This window comes from Lissotriton vulgaris, unplaced genomic scaffold (assembly GCF_964263255.1).
Source record: "Lissotriton vulgaris unplaced genomic scaffold, aLisVul1.2 SCAFFOLD_442, whole genome shotgun sequence".
Classification (NCBI taxonomy): Eukaryota; Metazoa; Chordata; class Amphibia; order Caudata; family Salamandridae; genus Lissotriton; species Lissotriton vulgaris.
Window position 1 is genome coordinate 545,999 of NW_028255431.1, and position 19,736 is coordinate 565,734.

The window sequence follows — 19,736 nt, forward strand, 5'->3', positions numbered from 1 at the left end:
GCCGCCGACAGCCCCTCAAGATGGCCGCCGACAGCCCATCAAGATGGCCGCCGACAGCCCATCAAGATGGCCACCGACAGCCCATCAAGATGGCCACCGACAGCCCCTCAAGATGGCCGCTGACAGCCCCTCAAGATGGCTGCTGACAGCCCCTCAAGATGGCCGCAGACAGCCCCTCAGGATGGCCGCAGACAGCCCCTCAAGATGGCCGCAGACAGCCCCTCAGGATGGCCGCAGGCAGCCCCTCAGGATGGCCGCAGACAGCCCCTCAGGATGGCCGCAGACAGCCCCTCAGGATGGCCGCCAATAACCCTCCTAAGCATCAAGTAAAGATAGTGCATTAATACAGAAAATTAATCTTCCAAAGAGTTCAGCACACAATCCGGCAGGAGATTTGTAAAAATAATTTACACTAAAATGGACTTGAGCATCAAACCTTCATCATTGGGGCAAATTCCCTAAGATTTTGGTGTTTCGCTAGATATTGTTGCTTAGACCATTGTACCTAAAGGTTACAGGTAACTTATGAGTAACCGGGGTGCGAATGCAAAACCTGAAATGCCTACACGTACATCAGTTAAGCTACTGTTGTGATGTTTTCTACTACTATAATGTCTGAAAGGTGTGACAAGCAATAAAATGATGGAAGAAAGGCTTGAATTGAGCTCAGGCCACATTGCAATCCATTGTTTTTCCCAGTAGGTCATTCTAGACAGTACAGCATTTGTAAATCAACCGTGGTCGTGCTCAACGAGAGCCATCATGTCCCTTTCAGATGGAAATTCAAGTAACCACAGACCAGCTTTGGCCTGCTTACATCCCGTCAGTGGGGCAGGACATTAAACGTGAATGAGAGACTGCATGAATATGCTGCAGACGGAGTATGTCTTCATGTGATTACTAGAGTAAAGACCAAGAGAGAGATGGAATTTCAGCAGTAACTGCGTAATTGTTTCGGTGCACTGGAACTTATTCATTTTTAACAAACTGAGGCCTTGATTAGTATGTTTTAGAAATGATCATAAGGTGTTATTACATTGATCCTACATGATGATGTATAACAGCACTTTATGTCTTGTGTGGCAATGAAACATTTTGTTGTTCAAAAACGTGATAGTTTGTGTGTAATCATTACTGGCGTCCTTAGCAATCGTGTACATTGTGTAATGTGGTACGGTGTGTAAAATCACGCTGCTATCCGTAAGAGCATATGGCATGGCGGGAATAGAGCGCTGTCTGGAATCGCCACTCACTCATGCTTGATTTGGAACATCGCCCCCTCAAGAGACTCCTTCAGTCTTTCACAGTTCCAGGGCAATTCGCTAAATAATTGTTAGTAACACCAAAATGGTGCCAGGCTGCTAATCGCTGTGACAAGGGGGTGCCTGAATCCTTAAAGTCAACCTCAGCGGAGAGAGTCTCCACTCCCCTACATTTAACCAAGCTGCGGAATACTTCTGGTTAGTACTTGGATGGAAGACCACGTGGGAATACCGGATGTTAGGCATGCTTATGGACACACCACTATGGATGGGCCGGACATCGGAAGCAGAGTTGCATGGATGCAATTTGCAACTCTGATTTACATGCTGTACTAAAATCTCCATTTCAGAGCAATCTTACTAGGTTGAAGGCCTAACTGCAGAGATACCAACCTCTACTAAACATTCCTACTCGGCCCTTTCCAACTCATACCTTCAACAGCCTCGCAAGGGTGCTGGCCATAGTCCCCCTCTTGCACTGCACACGAATTGGATATTAAAATCAACCATGAATGAACACGCGTCTGTACGCTGGCAGTCACTGGGTGGATTAAGAAGACGGCGGGTGGGGATCCGCAGCAGGTAGAGTCCAGGAGGGAAAGGCAGACTGAAGCTAAGCAGAAACGTTCCCAATACTCGGATGGATTATCTCTGAAAACTGGGGGGCCTTCCAAGGCAGATGGCTTTTCACTCATGGACTGAGGATGAAAGGGGGACCCCTTGGAGACCTCCTTGCAATGAAGAAGGAAATTGGAAATGTCTTACATCTGCATGATCTGTAGCGAGACGAGACGCATGCCGTGTCCGTATGGCAGCACGCGGGGAGGGGGTTGGGGGTGGAGGCGGGGGTAGAGAGTTCTGTGCTTTTCTACTGAAGCAGGGTAAATGGAGTCACTCATCCCACTGCGATCCCTCAAGGCCCTGCCTTCCTCGGGCACCCTTCAGGCTTCTCTGTGGCAGGGTGAAGTACGTCTCGAGGCCTACAGAAGAGAAACACCACTTCTCTCCTGATGAAGCCCTTTAAGTATGCATGGACCCATCTGCTGGGCTTGGTATCCTCACATCCCAAGAGAGCGCCAAGCACCGTGGCCGGTGGCTAAGGGAAGCAAGCTACTCCGGCCAGTATCTGATGAGCCCACCTTTGGAGGCGTGCTTCCAGCCAATGGCACGCTCTGCAGCTTACCAACGATGACCTAAGACATTAGGGACCCAACCAGGCCTGGTGACCATTCAGCATCCATGTGCCTTCTCTTTGTACAGTAAGGCCTTGTCTGGGTATGGAGTCTCTGGTAGAAGCTCTACCTGCCCAGGGGTTACTTCAGCCAGGTGTAACATGACGACGTGCCCAGAGACTCTCTCCGCTGTGAGACCTCATCTCCAGGCCCATCTTCACCCTGGTGGTCCAGACGAAGGATGATGATCTGGCCCTCATGGCGCATTGTGAAATAAGACATCAGCTTTAGGCCAATGACATGGTCAAAGGGACCACAGTGATTGGTGCTATCCAGAGAGGTGGCAAAGTGTAAGGTTTCAGACACCACACATGAATCATGAGAACCCTAGGAAGATGGAGCTGGTACCAGGTGCTAAGGCCTCTCCCACCACAATGTACGGTACAATCCGCGCCTTGGAGGCACACGTCAAAACCAACTATGTACAAAAAAAGACCAAAACAGCTAAAAACCAATATAGCTCAAGAGACTCCCATCTGAAACGCTAACATCACACCCTGGTCATGTACAAGAGATTATAACTGAAATTACAACACCAGCACTCATGGGGTAGAAGAGACCCCCACCTGAGTGTGTTTACCCACCCTCACGGTGTATGAGATCCCTTTGAAGGGAGCCATAACCAACGCGTGCTGCACACCAGACCCCATGTGAGGCTGCTACGCCCTCCCACATGCTGGACACGAGGCCTCATTGACAAATGAAATAACCAACCCATAGTGAAATCTATCTCCATAAGGACATAACCGGGGGCAGACTTTATACTTACTGCTCAGCACTGATGTATTCGCTCTCTATAGGCACACACATGACCCGTCCAACTCGCACCCCCAGCCTGATATCTTCAAACCGCAGGCCAAGGTTTTCACCGGCGATGGTCAAGCGGGTTCCCCCTTGCTTGGGGCCAGTCTCCGGAGACAACTGTAGGATCAAGGAGAAAAAAAAGAATTAACAGTGGATTTGTAAGAAACAATGTATAAGAGATTAACCTGCTGGCTGCAATCCGGCACTACGGCTGGACGAGCTGCGAGGGATGTCCTGGTTCATCCCAATACTGAAGGACAAACTCAGGAAGGAACGGAGTCCTCTAACAAGATCAGAATTCACATCAACTCTACAACAGAATTCACCAGTCACACACTCACCAACATCAAACTGGCATCATGGCTGTCTCACCCAGAGCCAGGCAGGACACTTGGCGGCATGTATGCTTCGTATGCATGTGTTTGCCTTTGGTCTACTTATGAAGCGCAGAGTTCTTTCTCTGCAGGGGGTCTCTTGGTGGTGTACCAACAGACGTCATACCAAGGTCGGTGACCCACCCCCAGCTGTATCCTGCCAGAAGGTAAGTTTTGCCCTTTCTGCTGAAATAAAACAGATTTATCCATTCTTTCGAAGCAATAGACCGTAAACTTCAGATTTAGGACCATTGGAGTAGGAAAGGCCTGACGTGTGTCCCCCCACATCCCCAAAAAATGGCTAGTATGAAAGATGACTTAACCAACATCATCTTGGGAATCAAATGAAGGTTGACCTGCGATGGAGAGCATCCCAGAAAGCAGCCGCGAAGATGGGAGGGTTGCTATAAAAGATGCAGCGGATAAGTCACAAAGATTCAAAAAGAATTCGGCTGCCTATGGGAATCCAGTGGGGCGTTTAAATACTGTTGGAGGTAGGCTCAAACTTTGGATGCCTATAGCTGTGGGACTCTGTACACGTTGAAGTCTGTCCAAGACTGATCTGGTTACATATGAAAGAATAAGCATTGAGGGGGGCTTTCAGAAGTGTCATATGATCACTATTCCATTCAAGGAGAGTTCACGTGACCAAGGCATCAAGTGGGAGAAGCTCATTCTAGTAAATGACCAAACTTGGCCAGAAAAAGAAGGGTCTGGGTCAAGGAGAACGTGCAGAATTCTGACCTGAGAGGTGGGGTGTAGGCGCTTTGCTCATTGGTGAAGCCAGGACTTGGTGTACGAGCAGCCGGTCTAATTTTTAATTATATAGAAACTCTCCAGTTCAGAAGGACTAAATCTGAGATGATTGGCAATCCTTAACCAATGATACAGTTTTGTCCCAGATGGAGCCCCAGGAAATCGACCTCTTCATCTACACCACACCCCACCTCCCACCTCCCACCCCCCAATCTTTCGTATGTCCAACAGCATGTGTGCGTCATTCGGGTACAAGAACACAGCCATGTCTGGTCCATGTAGCAGGTGAATGAGAGGCGCTAGATAAATGATGAACATGCAGAGAGCGGAGCTCTGGGGACCCCCAAATGGTCGGGAGACTGAAGAGAAAGCTCCCAGATGTACTGCTTGAGAGTACCCTGACAGAAAGCATAAACTCCAGCACAAATGAGTGCCATTAATGGGAAAACCATAGAGGCGCTATAGCAGAATTTGGCACTCGACCGTGTTGAATGCATTTAGTTAGTCAGGGTATACAGAACCCGCTCATCACCACCCTTCACAGATCTGTGAAGCACGCCCACCAAAGAAAAGTCCACCGCTTGCCTCTACATCACAAACCAGGTGACAAGTAACAGTTTTCATCAAATTCTCTGAGACTGAACGCTGGGAAATGGTTCTAGAGTTTGTTGGTCCACCACCCTCTACAGAGAGCTTCTGCAAGTGAGCGAGCCTGCAAAGGACATGTCCTAATGGTGGATTCAAGTTAGCCTGGCTGATGAGGGTTATGAACCAAAAATCGGTCCAGGATGCTTGTTTCCGGTCCAGGTAAGACCTTGCTTGGCAGATCAGGCTGGACTGTTCCCATGAGGCACAGGGTCAGACTGATTTACATATGGCCATGTCTGAACTGGGGTGGTGGAGTGAGCTACAGAATGATGATGTATTAAACCCAGATCAGTTGACTGGGGGTGAGTGCTTGCAATGTTCAACACTCCGTTCATCATCCCCTTTGGTTTTGCTTTGTTCGCCGTAAGTTGGCAGGTTCTTCCCAGACATGGGTCCCTTGCTCACTTTGCCACTGGATTCAAGCTAGCCTGGCTGAAGACAGCTGATTAGCCAGAAACAGGTCCCAGGATGCTTGTTTACGGTCCAGGGGAGACATTGCTTGGCAGTTCGGGCTGGACTGTTCCCAGGAGGCACAGGGTCAGACTGATTTACATATGGCCATGTCTGAACTGGGGTGGTGAAGTGAGCTAAAGATTGATGGATTAAACCCAGATCAGTTGACTGGGGGTGAGTGTTTGATTTGCTCTAATGCTCCGTCCATCATCCCCTTTGGTATCACGGTGTAAGGGTCAGTAACGTAGCCCTCAGTCTAGACGAGAACTCCAGCTGGACAGACAGCACTGAGGCAGACTTGACCCAGCTGGACAGACATAACTTGGGCATTCTTGGCCTCTCCGGAGGATTGAAATGCATTCTGCTGTGAGCAAAAGCGCCAAGTGATGTAAACCCAGGGGCGGTACTCGCACCCCTTAACTGCACATTGAGTGCTCCAGACGGTACCCTGCTGCTTTTAAACCCCGGTGAAGGCGACCATCCGACCACAGACATTTAAGAAGTAAACATGTACGCCTTTATTTAGCTTTTTATAGTTTTAATGGCACCTGCAAGCAGATGCAGACGACTTTAATGATAGAAACTAAAGCTTTCGATTAAAAAAAAAACACAAAGCCCATTTATCGCAGGTTTAAGCCGAATGTTAAGTGACAGGTGGTCAAAGGGTGCATTTTGTCTACCCACATGACTTACCTGAAATGACAACTTGACGTGCAAATTCACGTTCAGAAATAGAATAGTAATAAAACACGACCTTCCAGCAAGCAGGGTGGGCAGGGCAGTATCCCCTGAAGGTCAAAAGGGACAATGCTGGAGAACTTCTGACAGCCAAGCTACGGGTTTGGATTCCCATACACAGTCCGCTTACCACGGAATGAGAATGCTGTGCCATGTCCCTCCTGCCACGGGGGATCGGCGTCCCCGAGGTGTGACGAGCGCACCCCCTGATAATCGACACACCGCAGAGCCAGTCAGCTCTCCACCATACTCGCTACCTCAGGCACAAATTGATACTTAGTAACCACGCAACCGCTGGTGACATCACAAGCACTCACTGTGATGTCACGAGATTACGTTCTGGAGATTTTTAAAGGGCCCCTTAGTCCTTTCATTCAGTTTTGGACTACTGAATATCTCAGGGGTAGGGATGTGCTCAGAATTACTGAATGTACAATGTGGGCGTTTCCCTGTGAGGCTCACAACCTGCAATTACGGCCGATTCAGGAGATAAAGTGTTTGTTTAAATAAGAATATGGCATAGCCGACATTCCCTCCCTTCTCAACTATTCAAAATGCCATGGCAGGATAAAAGAGTACGCCTTTCCCCTGTGAACCCCTAGGGCTCGGTGGTGGTGTGGGGATGAAGTTGGGACTAAAAACATGTCCTGTTGCCGCGACAACGTTTCCCACCCGCACTAAAAATGGGTAAAAATGCCACGGGGGCAGACACTTCCCTGGGTAATCAAATGTTCTGATCTGCTGGGAGAATCTAGGGTTTATTAAATGTATCTAATACGTTTGTTAATGACACGTATGTGTCAGTTTTAGGAGGAGGCAAACATTAATGTGCTCTCCCTAATCCCCCTTTGCTCCGATCTGCCTTGGGGCAGCGCACAGCAAAGTCAGGGGTCATGGGGTGTCCTGGTCAGATACTGAAAGGGAAACAAGCTCCCCATCTTAAGTTTCTAGATTGGTTAGCAGCATTTGTTAAGATAATTCTGGGTACGGTTTACATTCAGTTTTTTTTTTTTTTAATTCTTTATTGTCAGGAAATATAACAGAAATATTTATACTTTCATTCGTTAGGCGCAGTGACAGAACAGTATCATGTGTAGGCAGGAGCAATGAGCAACACATATTATATGGCCATAACTTTCTTGGTCTGCCACGGCCATGTATTAGAGCAGTCCGTATCAACAAGTCCATTCTGATCGTGGCCTAATTCCACTGTTTGCCTATAGGACATTCCCTGACAGTATATATCTGTTGTATGTATCTGAGACGTACAATGTGTAACATTTGAAAAACTAAAACATTAAAACCCCAACTATGGTCATCATTGAGCATTTGAGTGTGTTCATCTACAGACAGTCCTCTGCAGGCACATTTGTTTAATATTTCGCCTAAGGTAACGTCGCGGTCCCGCACGCTCCCGGCTTCCCCCAACATTGTACTAGCATACCCTTTATGGCTATTCCTCGTCTTCCTCCGATTCTGAGTCCTCACCCTCCGGCAAGGGCTCACATGGTTCTCCCCTATATTTGTTCCATGGCATCCATACCTTATTCCACTTGCGGGGGCATGCCCTCATCACGTAAACCGCTCTCTCTTTTACCATTAGTAGGTCCATATTCCTCATCCACCCCGCTTTCGTTGGCAACTCCGGTGCACCCCACCTCTGTGCAATGTCTCTCTTGGCCACCGCCACCGCCAGTGTGACCCATAGTTGTCCATACCTGTCTAGATCTGTAGGGTCCCAAACGTTCAACAGGCATTTACGTGGTTCAGGCAGTACGGACACTTTAATGGCCTGGGAGACTGTGCGCATAATCTGCCTCCATACTTCCCGGATCTGAGGACACTCCCATAGTGTATGGAGCAGAGTTCCCTCCTCCCCGCAGCCCCTGAGGCAGTATGGGTGCGTCGCCCTCTGTATTCTGTGAAGCAGTGTACGAGTGTAGTAGGTGCGATGTAAAATTTTGAGCTGTACTAGGCGGAATCTGGCTGAGATGCCCACCTCACGCGGTGAAGCAAGCGCCTCGTTCCACTCCGTATCATCCATCTCACCCAATTCCCCCACCCACTTCTCTTTGAGTTTCTGTGTGGGGTCCGGCAGGTTGTTAAGCAGTTTCTTGTATGCGAGTGAGGTAGCCTTCTGCTCCATGAACTCGGTTAGTAACCTGTCTTCCAGTGGCGACGATTCTGGGAGTGTGGTGTCAGGTGGGATTGATTTTAGCAGGGCATGCCGTATCTGCACATACCGGTATGTTTCTGAGGGGGCCAGGCCGTACTGTTGTTGAAGCTGCGGGAAAGGAACAACCGTCCCCTTGTCCCAAAGGTCTCCAACCACTGAGATTCCTATTGTGTCCCATCGCGCGAACCCCTTACACGTCCGCAGGTTTCCCAGTGTCACAGTGTCCCACAGCGGAGTTGACCTGGTAATCTTCCCCTTCCACCCCAGACGCGACTGTGCTGCGTGCCATAGTGTTGCCGTGTGTAACGTTGGGCCCAGTAGGGTCTTTACTTGCGAATGGTTGTACAGCACTGAAAGCATGCCTTCAGTCCCCAGTTGTGACCAGTCCGCCTTGTACGCGGGGTCTTCCCGTGTGATGTGGAGCCAGTGATTTATTACTTTAAGATGGGACGCCCAATAATATAATTGGAGATTGGGCAGTGCAATCCCACCCTCGTACCAGCTCCTCACCAGTTTATCCTGTGCTATTCGCGCTGGGCCATTGTTCCAAAGCAAACTGGATACTAATGCAGCTACCTGTCGGAAGTATCGCGGGTTTATCACAAAGGGGGAGTTCTCAAGCACATAGAGAAACCTCGGGAGAGCCATCATTTTATAGAGTGCCGCTCGTCCGAGGAGGGTCAGTGGCAATGTAGCCCAGTATTTGACGTCTGCACGCAAGCGCGCCAGAGGCGGCAACAAGTTCTCAGTATAGAAGTTCGCAGCATCTGCAGTAATAATGATTCCTAGGTATTTAAATGAGGCGGTTGCTATCTTTAGGGGGCATTCAGCTTGCAGCACTGGACTCGGGCCCTTGAGGACATAGAGGACGGACTTGGACCAGTTCAGGGTGTAACCCGATGCTTTGCCGTGTTCATCGCATAGAGCCAACAGGGCAGGGACCCCCTCATTGGGATTGATCATATAGATCAGCATGTCGTCTGCATATAAGGAGACTTTATCTTCCCACCCTTCCTCCCAAGTGATGCCTCTGAACAGTGGCGTCGCTCTCAGCATAATAGCCAACGGTTCCAGTACTAGTGCAAATAGAAGGGGTGACAGCGGGCATCCCTGTCTGGTTCCCCGCCCCAGTGGGAAGGCCGGCGATATGTGACCATTCGCCACCACCTGTGCAACCGGTGCTGTGTAAAGCAGCCGCACCCATGCAAGATATTTTGGGCCGAATCCCATTCGGGTCAGGACTGCAAACAGGTACTCCCATTCCACCAGATCAAACGCCATCTTGGCGTCTAGGGATAGTATCACCGCCTGGTCTGTAAGAAGATGTGCCCTCGCCAGCACTCCATGCACCCTTCGCAGGTTCAGCGCTGTACTTCTGTGAGGCATGAAGCCCGATTGATCGGGGTGTATCAGGGCGTGTAGATGCCGGGTCAGGCGACTGGCCAAGAGTTTTGCCAAGATCTTTGCCTCAGTGTTCAGCAGAGAGATGGGTCGATACGAGGTGCAGTCAGTCGGTGGTTTGGCTGGTTTGGGGATGGCTACAATAGTGGCCGTGCGCTGATCCAGTGGGAGCATTTCCCTTTCTATACTGTCATTGTACATGTCTAAGAGAGGCTTGGCCAGCACCGAAGCTGTCGCCTTATACCATTCCACAGGTATTCCGTTGGGACCCAGTGCCTTGCCGGACTGCAACGCTTGTATCGCTAATTGGATCTCTTCATCTGTCAGGTCCTTATCTAGTTCTTGTACTGCCTCAGGAGAGAGCACAGGAATAGTGATGTTCCCAAGAGACGCCATGGCCTCCTGTTCGGTGACCACCCGTGCCGGTGTGTAAATCCCCTGAAAGTGGTGTGCCAGGGTGCGTACTATCTGCTCCGGGTGGGTCTGCAGTTGTCCCTCAGCATCATATAGGCGTTGTATCCCCCTGTTGCTGCCGCCCCGTTTGTCTAACCACGCCAGCATTTTCCCTGCCTTATCTCCCACATCATATATTCTATGTGCAGTGTTTGCCAGGTGACCTTTAGTGACCGTGGTGAGGTGTGCTTGGTGCTGCTGCTGTCGGAGTTGCAACGCATGCGCGGTGTCAGGGGTGGGGTCTGACATGTGGGCAATGTTTGCTGTGTGTAGCGCCAATTCCAAACTTGCAAGTTCAGCTCTGGACTCTCTTTTATGCCCTGTGATCGCCGAAATGGATGCCCCGCGTAGGACCGCTTTGTACGCCTCCCAGAGCATCGACGGCGAGGAGACCGTGCCCACGTTGTCTTTAAAGTAGTGTGTTGTAGTCAGTTTAAGTTTTTTCCTGATATCCGGGATCTGCAGATAATTAGGATATATCGGGTATATTCTAGCACGCTTCTGGTCTCTGGTAGTAAGGTGAAGGGATATTGGGGAGTGATCTGAAATGCCCCTTGGTAGAATTTCCAGCTTATCTATGGAACCCAATCTCACCCCTAGGAAGAAGAAGAAATCAATGCGTGAAAGGCTGTCGTGAGGGGCGGAGTAGTGCGTGTATTGCGTCGCCATGGGGTTCAGTTGACGCCACACATCCGTGAGGCCCAGGGCATTTAGGAAACCTGGAAGCGCTGCATTCCCTCTTCTTCTATCTCGTATGGGAAAGGTGTCTAGCAAGGGATCTGTGATGGCATTAAAGTCCCCCCCAATGATCATATCACCCTCTGGGAGGTCAAGGAGAAACTGCCCAAGTGCCGGCAGTGCTGTAGAGTGGAGCGCCGGGGGGATGTATACCGACACCACATTGAGGGTCCTCCCCTCCCATTGACCAGAGAGCGCTGCAAAACGCCCTTGATCGTCCGTCCTGCGGCTATCAACCATGAAGGATGAGTTGTTCTTAAGGAGTATCCCAGTGCCTCTGGAGCCCGTGGTAAACTCAGCGTGTACTGCCATAGTGTATCCACGCCTATTGAGTGCTTTGCAAGTAGTCCCCGCCAAATGTGTTTCTTGAAGCAGTACTAGTTCAGATCTATGGCGTTTGATGGTTTGCAGTACCAAACCTCGCTTAATTTTATCCCCCAGCCCTCTGACGTTCCATGTGAGCAGTTTCAGTGGGGGGACCAATGTCGTTAAAGGGGCGCCCTCCGTGGGTGCTACTTGATTTTGTTGTGCCATTTGGGTGTATGACCAATGATGCCAATGCGAAGTATTGCGGCGAAGCCAGTATGGTGAGCTGTGCGTCGGGGCACCCTGCGCTGACGGTTAGTAATGCAAATGTGCCTCGCATGAACATAGTGATGACCATGAACCAGAACTATAACAATCCAACTCTCCCCCCCCACCCCCACCCTGCTCCCCTGCTCCACGGACGAAGTCCCGCCCGCATCCCCAACTTGGCAGAGTGCTTAGTCCCCTCCCTATCTACTCTTACTTGCTCGTGGGGTTGGTGAGTCCCCTACAGGCACCGGCCAGTGCCCGCCCTACTCAGTTCCATCAGCTCGTAGTCCCAAGGGCAGTGCATTTGTCACTTCACATACAGCTCCGCCCGTCAACCCTTGCCAGGTTGCCCGGAGTCAAATGGGTCCCTCTCAAGATCTGAGTCCAATCCCGCGGTGGCTCCCTGTTCCGCAGCTGGGCTAGGCGCCTGGTGCTCCGTCGTCCTCTCCGTACGGTGTTCCTGGCGATCCTTGCGTGGGCTTTGGGGTTTGCCCACCGGCCTCCATCCATCCAGCCATTCTCTTGCCACCTCAGGTGTGTCGAAAAACCACGTCTTCCCATCTGCCACAATCCGTAGTTTAGCGGGGAAAAGCATCGAGTAGGGTAGGCCCCTGTCACGCAGCGTCTTTTTTACGTCCGTGAAAGATTTTCGCCGTCTAGCCACTTCAGCCGTATAGTCCGGGAAGAAGGCCAGAGTTGAGTTCTGCACTTTCAGAGGCGGCGCCACCCTTGCCGCTTGCAGTATGGCGTCCCTGTCCCGAAAGTTGAATAATCTAGCCAGCACTGGCCGTGGCGTGGCTCCTGGTTTGGCCGCACCTCCAGGGACCCGGTGCGCCCTCTCGATAGAGAAGAAGTTGGATAAGCCTTTAGGCTGCAGCTTGGTTTTGATAAGATCCTCTATGTATAGGTCCATGGCGCCTTTCCCTTCCGATTCCGGAAGGCCTAGGATGCGGACGTTGTTCCTCCGGGAGCGTCCTTCCTGGTCATCCAGCTTTTCTTGCAGTTGCTTTGTGGCCTTTTCCATTCGTTCCATTGCCACCTGTAGATCTGAGGTGTCTTCGATGAGCGACTTAGTGACCACCTCTACCTGTGACACCCTCTCCGACATCTTCTTAAAGTCAGCTCTGAGCAGGTTGACTTCAGAGGATATGGTGCCCACCGTCGCCTGTACCTCCGTGAGGGTTTTCATTATGTCTTCCAGGGTAACTTTCCCGGTCCCATTCGCGTCTGCATTCGCACCAGTGGAGTGACGCCCTGGCCCCTGCGAGTGGCCCCCCTGAGCATATGCAAATTTATCTAGCTTTGCTTGCGTCGTCGTAGTCCTCGTGTTCTTGCCCGTCATGGCGATGCGTGTGGTTCTGTATTGTCAGTTTATTCAGCGGTTCTATGGTCAGCCACTCACTGGTCTCAGTATTCTCCGGTTAGGCGTCGTCTGTGCCAAGTGCAGGAGCCCAGATTGCAGTACGCTGTTTCCCTCCGGTGCCGGGCCCTGGTCTCTGCCAGCCAGGGGGCCCTTCTCAGTCGCCCACCACGTGAGTGGCTTGTCCCGCCGTGTTCGGTACAGTACTCCTGAGTGCGGCGCTGCGCCGCCGTCGGTGTCTGAGCTGGGTGCACCTCGTAAGTGGCGGTCGATATTTGTGTATTTCTCCTCCAGCCGGTTATAGCGTTATGCGGCAGAGCCGCTAGGCCAGACCTCACCCTTCAAGCACTGTCTATCGCGTTGCCGCCATTAATGCCGATATCGCCGTTGTTACCAATCTGTGTGCACCGCCTGCCCTTTATGCCACCTCGGGCTAGAGTCCGACTCACCGGGTTGTGGGAGGGCTGTGCGGTTCCAGGTGCATATCCCCCACTGCGCTGTGCTTGCGGGGCACCCGGCCGGCCGTGCAGTTTCAGGACGATGCCTCCAAAGGATAAGGACGTCTCAGTCCGCCAGGGCGCCACTCCGCATACGGGGGAAATGCTTCTTTTGGTGCCGATGTGGCAGCCGTTTCGGTGTCTGCTGTTCGCCGCACTGTGCCCGGCACTTACTGGTGCTGATGTTCTTCCGGCGGGATATGGGTGCCGGTCAGAGTCACCGCCCTCCAGCCGAGCAGGGCGGACTTCCGGTCGGACTCGCCAGGAACTCCAGGGCGGTGTTGCTGAGCAGACCGAGGCCTCACTACGCCCTCGCTGATCGGGAAACCTCCCGTTGTCGGATTTTCATCGGGGGCGGTTTAAAATGTGCCGCTTGCAACCCCGAGCCGACTTCACTCCTTCGGGCGGGTCAGAAGTGCGGATGTTCATGCGGATGACTGTGCGGGCCGGTTAGCCTGGCGGAGCTCCCGATTCAAGCTGCCGCCATGCTCGGCAGTTGGCCACGCCCCCTTACATTCAGTTTTAATTGTATTCCATTTTCTATGTTGATGCGATCATGTCTTTGTGTGCCTCATGGTCACAGACAAATTATAGTCCAACTGCTATTTCTTCTTGTAAATTTTTGTGCGACCCAATAGGGAGTGGGTCTCGAGCGGACGGGAATGCTTTCAGAGCAACACTCACAACTCGTGGTGGAGTGGTTAGTAGCACCTTCGCACAAAAATTTACAAGGATAAAAAAATGTGTAAACCATAGCACGGCTTCTTACTCTATTAACCTGTATACTTGGAAGGACTAGCCTTGCAGTAGTGTAAGAGAATTAGAAAAATAATCCTTCTTGGCCCTGATGAATTGCTAAAACATCCCTTAGGGGCTGGATGAAGCAAGAAACATGTTGATCAAATCTTATTGCATGTATACTCTACAGGACCATTACATCCCATAGGAGCTACACTGTTTTTATTTAGGTTAGAGAGCCGCATCAATAAAGTTTAATACAACTGAGCATCTCATAACCTATTTTAAATCACCTTTATAACTTCACTACACTACCTACCAGAGCCCACTCACCTAACAGCTTTGTCAAAAAATAACTCGGCCAAAGAGCCCCTTCGAGGGTGCCCATCTGGCATTGCAGTGTCAGCTCAATGAGGAGCGAGTCCATATGATGAAGCATGACCCCTCTCTGGGTGTGTGGGGGCACTTTTTCCAATAGGAGGATAGTCTACTGACCGGATTACCCTTCCCTTCCTAAAGAACGGCACACCTCTATATTTAACGATCTTAATAAAGGAGTACGTGTGCTGCACCTGGTAAAACACTCCTGGTTCCTCTCATTTCGATAACAAGGTATGTATTGCCACAGAGCAGGCTAACCCACTAGTGTAGCAGAGAAGCCCAAGCGTGCTTAGGTCCCAATTCGTCCTTCCTGGACATCAACTCAGCCGGGCCCAGCTTGCGCAGCAGAAACGTCACCATGGCGGGCAATGGTAAACGCTGCCGCCAGGCATCCACCCAGTAGAGTAACAGAGGGGCCCAAGCGGGCTTTAGTCCCAACACGTCCTTCCTGGATATAGGCTTTACCAGCCCCCGCTTGTGCAGCAGAAACGCAGTCATGGAGGCCAATAGTAAATACTGCCTCCAGGCAGGCCCACCAACTAGAGCAATAGAGGAGCCCAAGCAGGCTTCAGTCCCAGCAAATCCTCCCTGGATGTCGACTACGCCAGCCCCAGCTCGCGTATCAGAAACGGCACCATGGAGGGCAATGGTAAAAGCTGCCTCGAGGTAGGCCCACCCATCCACTAGGAGCCCAAGCAGGATCAGTTCAAGTACGTCCTTCCTGGACATCGACTCCAGCTGGGGGCGGCCTTAGGCATGTGCAAGCTGTGCACCTGCACAGGGCCACCAAACCCAGGGGCCACCACGCCAATATATATCCTTAATATAATAATCCTCTGAGGATGGATACATATTTGCGTGGCGGCCCCTGGCAGGGATTTGGCGGCCTCTGGCTCTGTTCCTCTTCAAAACACCCGGACCCCCCCTCTTCACTGGCCTCCGTGCTCTGCCCCGCCCGGACCCCCTCTTCCGGGGCCCCCTACCTACACTCCATGCCCAGGGCCGCCATGATCCTAGAGCCGCCCCTGCTCCAGCAGGCCCAGGTTGCGCAGCAGAAATACCGCCACTGAGGGCAACGCTAAACACTGCCTTTAGACAGGCCCGCCAATTAGAGTACCAAAGGTACCCGAACGGGGTCAGTCCCAATACGTTCCGTCCTGGACGTAGGCTCGGCTAGCCCCAGCTTGCGTATCAGAAACGTCAACAAGGAGGACGATGGTAAACACTGCTGCCAGGCAGGCCCACCCATTAGAGTAACAGAGGTGCCCAAACGGGCTTCAGTCCCAATACGTCCTTCCCGGACGTAGGTTCCACCAGTCCCCGCTTGCGCACCAGAGCCTGCAGAGGCTCATTTAGCAGAATTATCTCCAATAAAGCGGGCAGGTGTGGCATGACGCAAGCTGTGCGCTGACGGATGAGCAGCAGAGAGGCGGCCCAGCAACACCAATAACGAGGAAATTAAGGGCAATTTTACAGGAGCTTCCGCGTGCCTCAAGCGCGGCCTGTCACACACCTGCAGGCGCTAAATTGAATTAATGTGTCCACAGGAAGACCCTGGGCTCCTGATCATTAGTAACCATCTCAAACCTCCTAGGAGATAGGCCTGCATGGCACGTGGAAGCATCTGGAAGGTGATTACCTCATGACTTGACGTATGAAGGGCAAGAGCGGGCAGAGTGACATCACAAGGCAAAACAGACACATTTTGTAAAGGTCCATGGCTCCTGTCAGGTGTCTACCTGCTACAGTGTTGCGTATTTCTAAGCATCCACTTTACATGGACTTTTCCATTGGTTTAATAATTTTTAGGTCTGGTTAGATACTACTTTGGTTTTGAGCAAAAGATTGCATCATAACAAACAAGCACTGGCAAAGTCAATAGGCCTGGCTTCAGCAAGCAGGAGTGATGGTTTTATTTTTCAGTTTTTATTACAAACATATGCCATGGATGTAAAAAGGAAAAAAAATGCCAAAGAATAAATGTGGCAGTCGTATGCTTGCATTAAGAAATCTAAATGAAAAACAGAATCAATGTGTATCATTTTAATCTATCAGTATGGACGCTTACTAGCAGGCAGGGCTACTTGGAACAGATGTAAGACATCTTTCTTTTTAATGCATATTTGTAGAAAACAGGATTTATACTGATGCAAAGAAAAGACACTATTGGCTCTGAATTACTCTAACATGAATAATTTAAACACATAAGGATGGCAAAAAAAAGCACAGATATAGGAACGGAAAGAAAAAAGATTGAAAAAGTATACAATTGGTCCACCAATGCTGGCACTGAAGTGCACTACTTTTTAGGTGGATGTGCACGTGATCAGGGAAAAGTATTCACTCTCAATGTAAGAAGCATAATGGCTGCACGTTTTACGATGCGGCGGGTGGAAACACGATGGTGCTTTCCGAGCACCATGTGTGAGTCAAATACCCAGGCAAATTTTTGAAACCAACTAGCACATGAAGCACCAACCCTTTTTGTTCATAGAAAATTTTAGGAAGAGCGCTATGACATCAACGGCTGCATAGCCTACTATGGATTTACTAATGATAAATCAACATATCCACAAAGTCCCATTTAGATGCCGACTACGTTTTACAGAGTATGAAGAGTTATCGGCTGACGAGCAATCTCACAAATCCCAAAACGGAAATGCAGTGACCAGGAAAACAAATTGTGGTCCATCTATAACTCAGGGTGGACTACGCAGAGAGGGCGCTGCCTCTTTCTAGAGTCAAAGGTACCATATACAGCTGTGCTTCATGTGACCAGTGCTGGGCCTTCTTTTTACCAGGAATTACTTACAGGTTTATTAGAGCATTTGGCACAATGGAACCAAAGTAGTCCTCTCCTACCCAGAATGCACAGGTTTGTTAAATTAAATCCAGACAATGGAAAACCGGTGTCCCAGTTACATGGACTCATCTGGTTACTATAGCTGTGTTTTCTCTCTAAATTAACCCACTACTAACATCAATAAGGTTCCCAGTGTTCTGTTTTTACTGATTTTTACAGATAATAACAATCAGAAAACAATGTGTTTCCTCTCGGTCTATTTTTAAAAAGTGGGAAAATTGTACTTCTTGTGGGTGACTCTCCATGCTGTCTTTCGTGATTTCCAGGGCAACAACCGAGCACCTAGACAGCAACGGGAAGTTCCCAATATACCTTTTTCCCTTTAAAATGTTTTAATTTATGCAAAGTTTTCCTGCTTTGATACACACCCATTGTCATATTTGCGCTCCTGGCCTGACCTGTTCAGTCATATGCTCTGCAATGTCACTGGCCGGATAGCTAAACCAGCATGGTTATATTCATGTGTTGAAGTTTCAATAAAAGAGATTTAAACCTAAAAAAAAAACATGGTTGAGATTTACCTAAATAACATTTGTTTTATAATGCTAATTTGTACCTGTGGGTGTAATGTTTCGCTATATTTGGCAGTTTAACATTCTAAAACCTGACAGGTAGCAAAGTATGACTGCATGTTTATCAGTTAAATAAATGTGGAAATACACCATTTTACAACTTCATTTATTCTCTAAACACAAAAAAGTCAGGACAAATCTCAACAAGATGAGCAAAGAATAAATAGACTAATATAGGCGTTAAATGTTTAGATACTCAGCACCACTATCTGAAGGTGCCATTATACAACTTAACTGGCCTAATTGATAATGACTAGACAGCAGAAGCCAATATTTCTGAGCCACAGAAGATGTCACCAGATGCCCGTGCTCTTGAACAGAGGCACTTCTGTGATGTTCAGTGCAACATGCAGAAGCAGGGAAGGGGCACACAAGCTCCAGTGGTGAGGACATAAAAGAAACAAGAGTAGAGATTAAATAAACTGATTCTGTGACTATCGATTTTAATAATCTTTAAGATTATGTTACAGAGATGTCTGAACAGTGTGACAGATCTTAATCAAAGCCACCACGCGGGCCACCGAGGCATCTAGATTCCTTCTAAGTGCAAAGGGCACAGTCATGGGGTGCATGTCCGCTCCACAAAAGGTCAAACTCTTGGCTGGGAGTACGCTACCATTCCTGCTTTTATGCAAAACATAAACAAAGCACGTAGCCTATTTTGCGCGGTTCCATCATTTTTAATTGGTTTCACCAGGGTACTTTTAAATAAAACAACAAAAGGCTCTTATGGAGAAAAATAAAGAAATACAAACGGCGCTCGGCCCTTAGATATGCAAAACTATTCGGAGAGAGAGGGGAGATCACAAGCTCCCAGAGTCTGGATTGATCTGGCTTCTGATCGCGTTTTAAGTCCTTTTTCTCTGCTTCTCATTGCAGCTGTGCCGCGTTCAGACACTGAGCGTGTACAATAGACAGTTTGGGAGCTCACTATAATACCCACTCTCAAACTGAGAGGAAGACACAGTGAGCAGCTGATGAAGACAAGGCGAAGGGAGGGTACAGTTGGGACAAATATGCCTCCATTATTATAATATATAAAGAAAATGATTTGCAATGCAGGAGTATCACAAATATTAAAGCTGTATAAAACGGGTACTTGTCGACAACACTCGATGGCTAAATGCAGGCTCTTATTTAGGATTGCCTAAAATGTATCAGTCTTCATCACCACCCAGCACTTTCACACAGGAGACTGCTTTAGCAGCGGATAGACAGGTCTTGTCCTAAACACTCCCATGGAGAGAGAGAAAGACACAAACACACACAGAATCATGCATAGGTACCTAACAAGTCCCCAAAAACTGGCAAAGCCAAAAGATATTGGTATGATGATCTAATGCATGCATCATTAGCACTTGAGTGTAAGACACAAAGGAAGGAGCCAAGCAGAGCAGATGTTGGAAAGTAGTTGTTCATGTATTTAGGTGCAAGGACTCAAGTAAAGGTGAAACAATACACCTAATACTACACGGGTATGAGCCAAGACGCAAGTTTCAAAGTCTCAAGCCAGTGGATGAAAGAGACTGATCGAATAAAGCCAATGATCGACAGAGGTCCAAGAGACAGAGATCCGAAGTCCAATCTCTATATATTGTCAGCAAATCGTCAATTTGACAGCAGTGCTATCAAAATTCAGACTTAAAATAATACAACACAAATGATATAATATAAAGTACTCTCTGTTTAACAACTTCCATGAGGACAGAGAGGT

At 49.4% G+C, this 19,736-nt stretch overlaps 1 protein-coding gene across 2 annotated transcripts in view; it reads right to left on the reverse strand.

The window, feature by feature from the left end:
- The window catches only part of LOC147659125 (plexin-A1-like), a 589,684-nt gene that overhangs the window by 114,891 nt on the left and 455,057 nt on the right, over positions 1–19,736 (reverse strand). For both annotated transcript variants that reach the window (XM_086951953.1, XM_086951952.1), the window contains exon 13: positions 3,264–3,415. In XM_086951953.1, the coding sequence (XP_086808079.1) occupies positions 3,264–3,415 (152 nt within the window). The remainder of the gene's footprint in view (positions 1–3,263; positions 3,416–19,736) is intronic.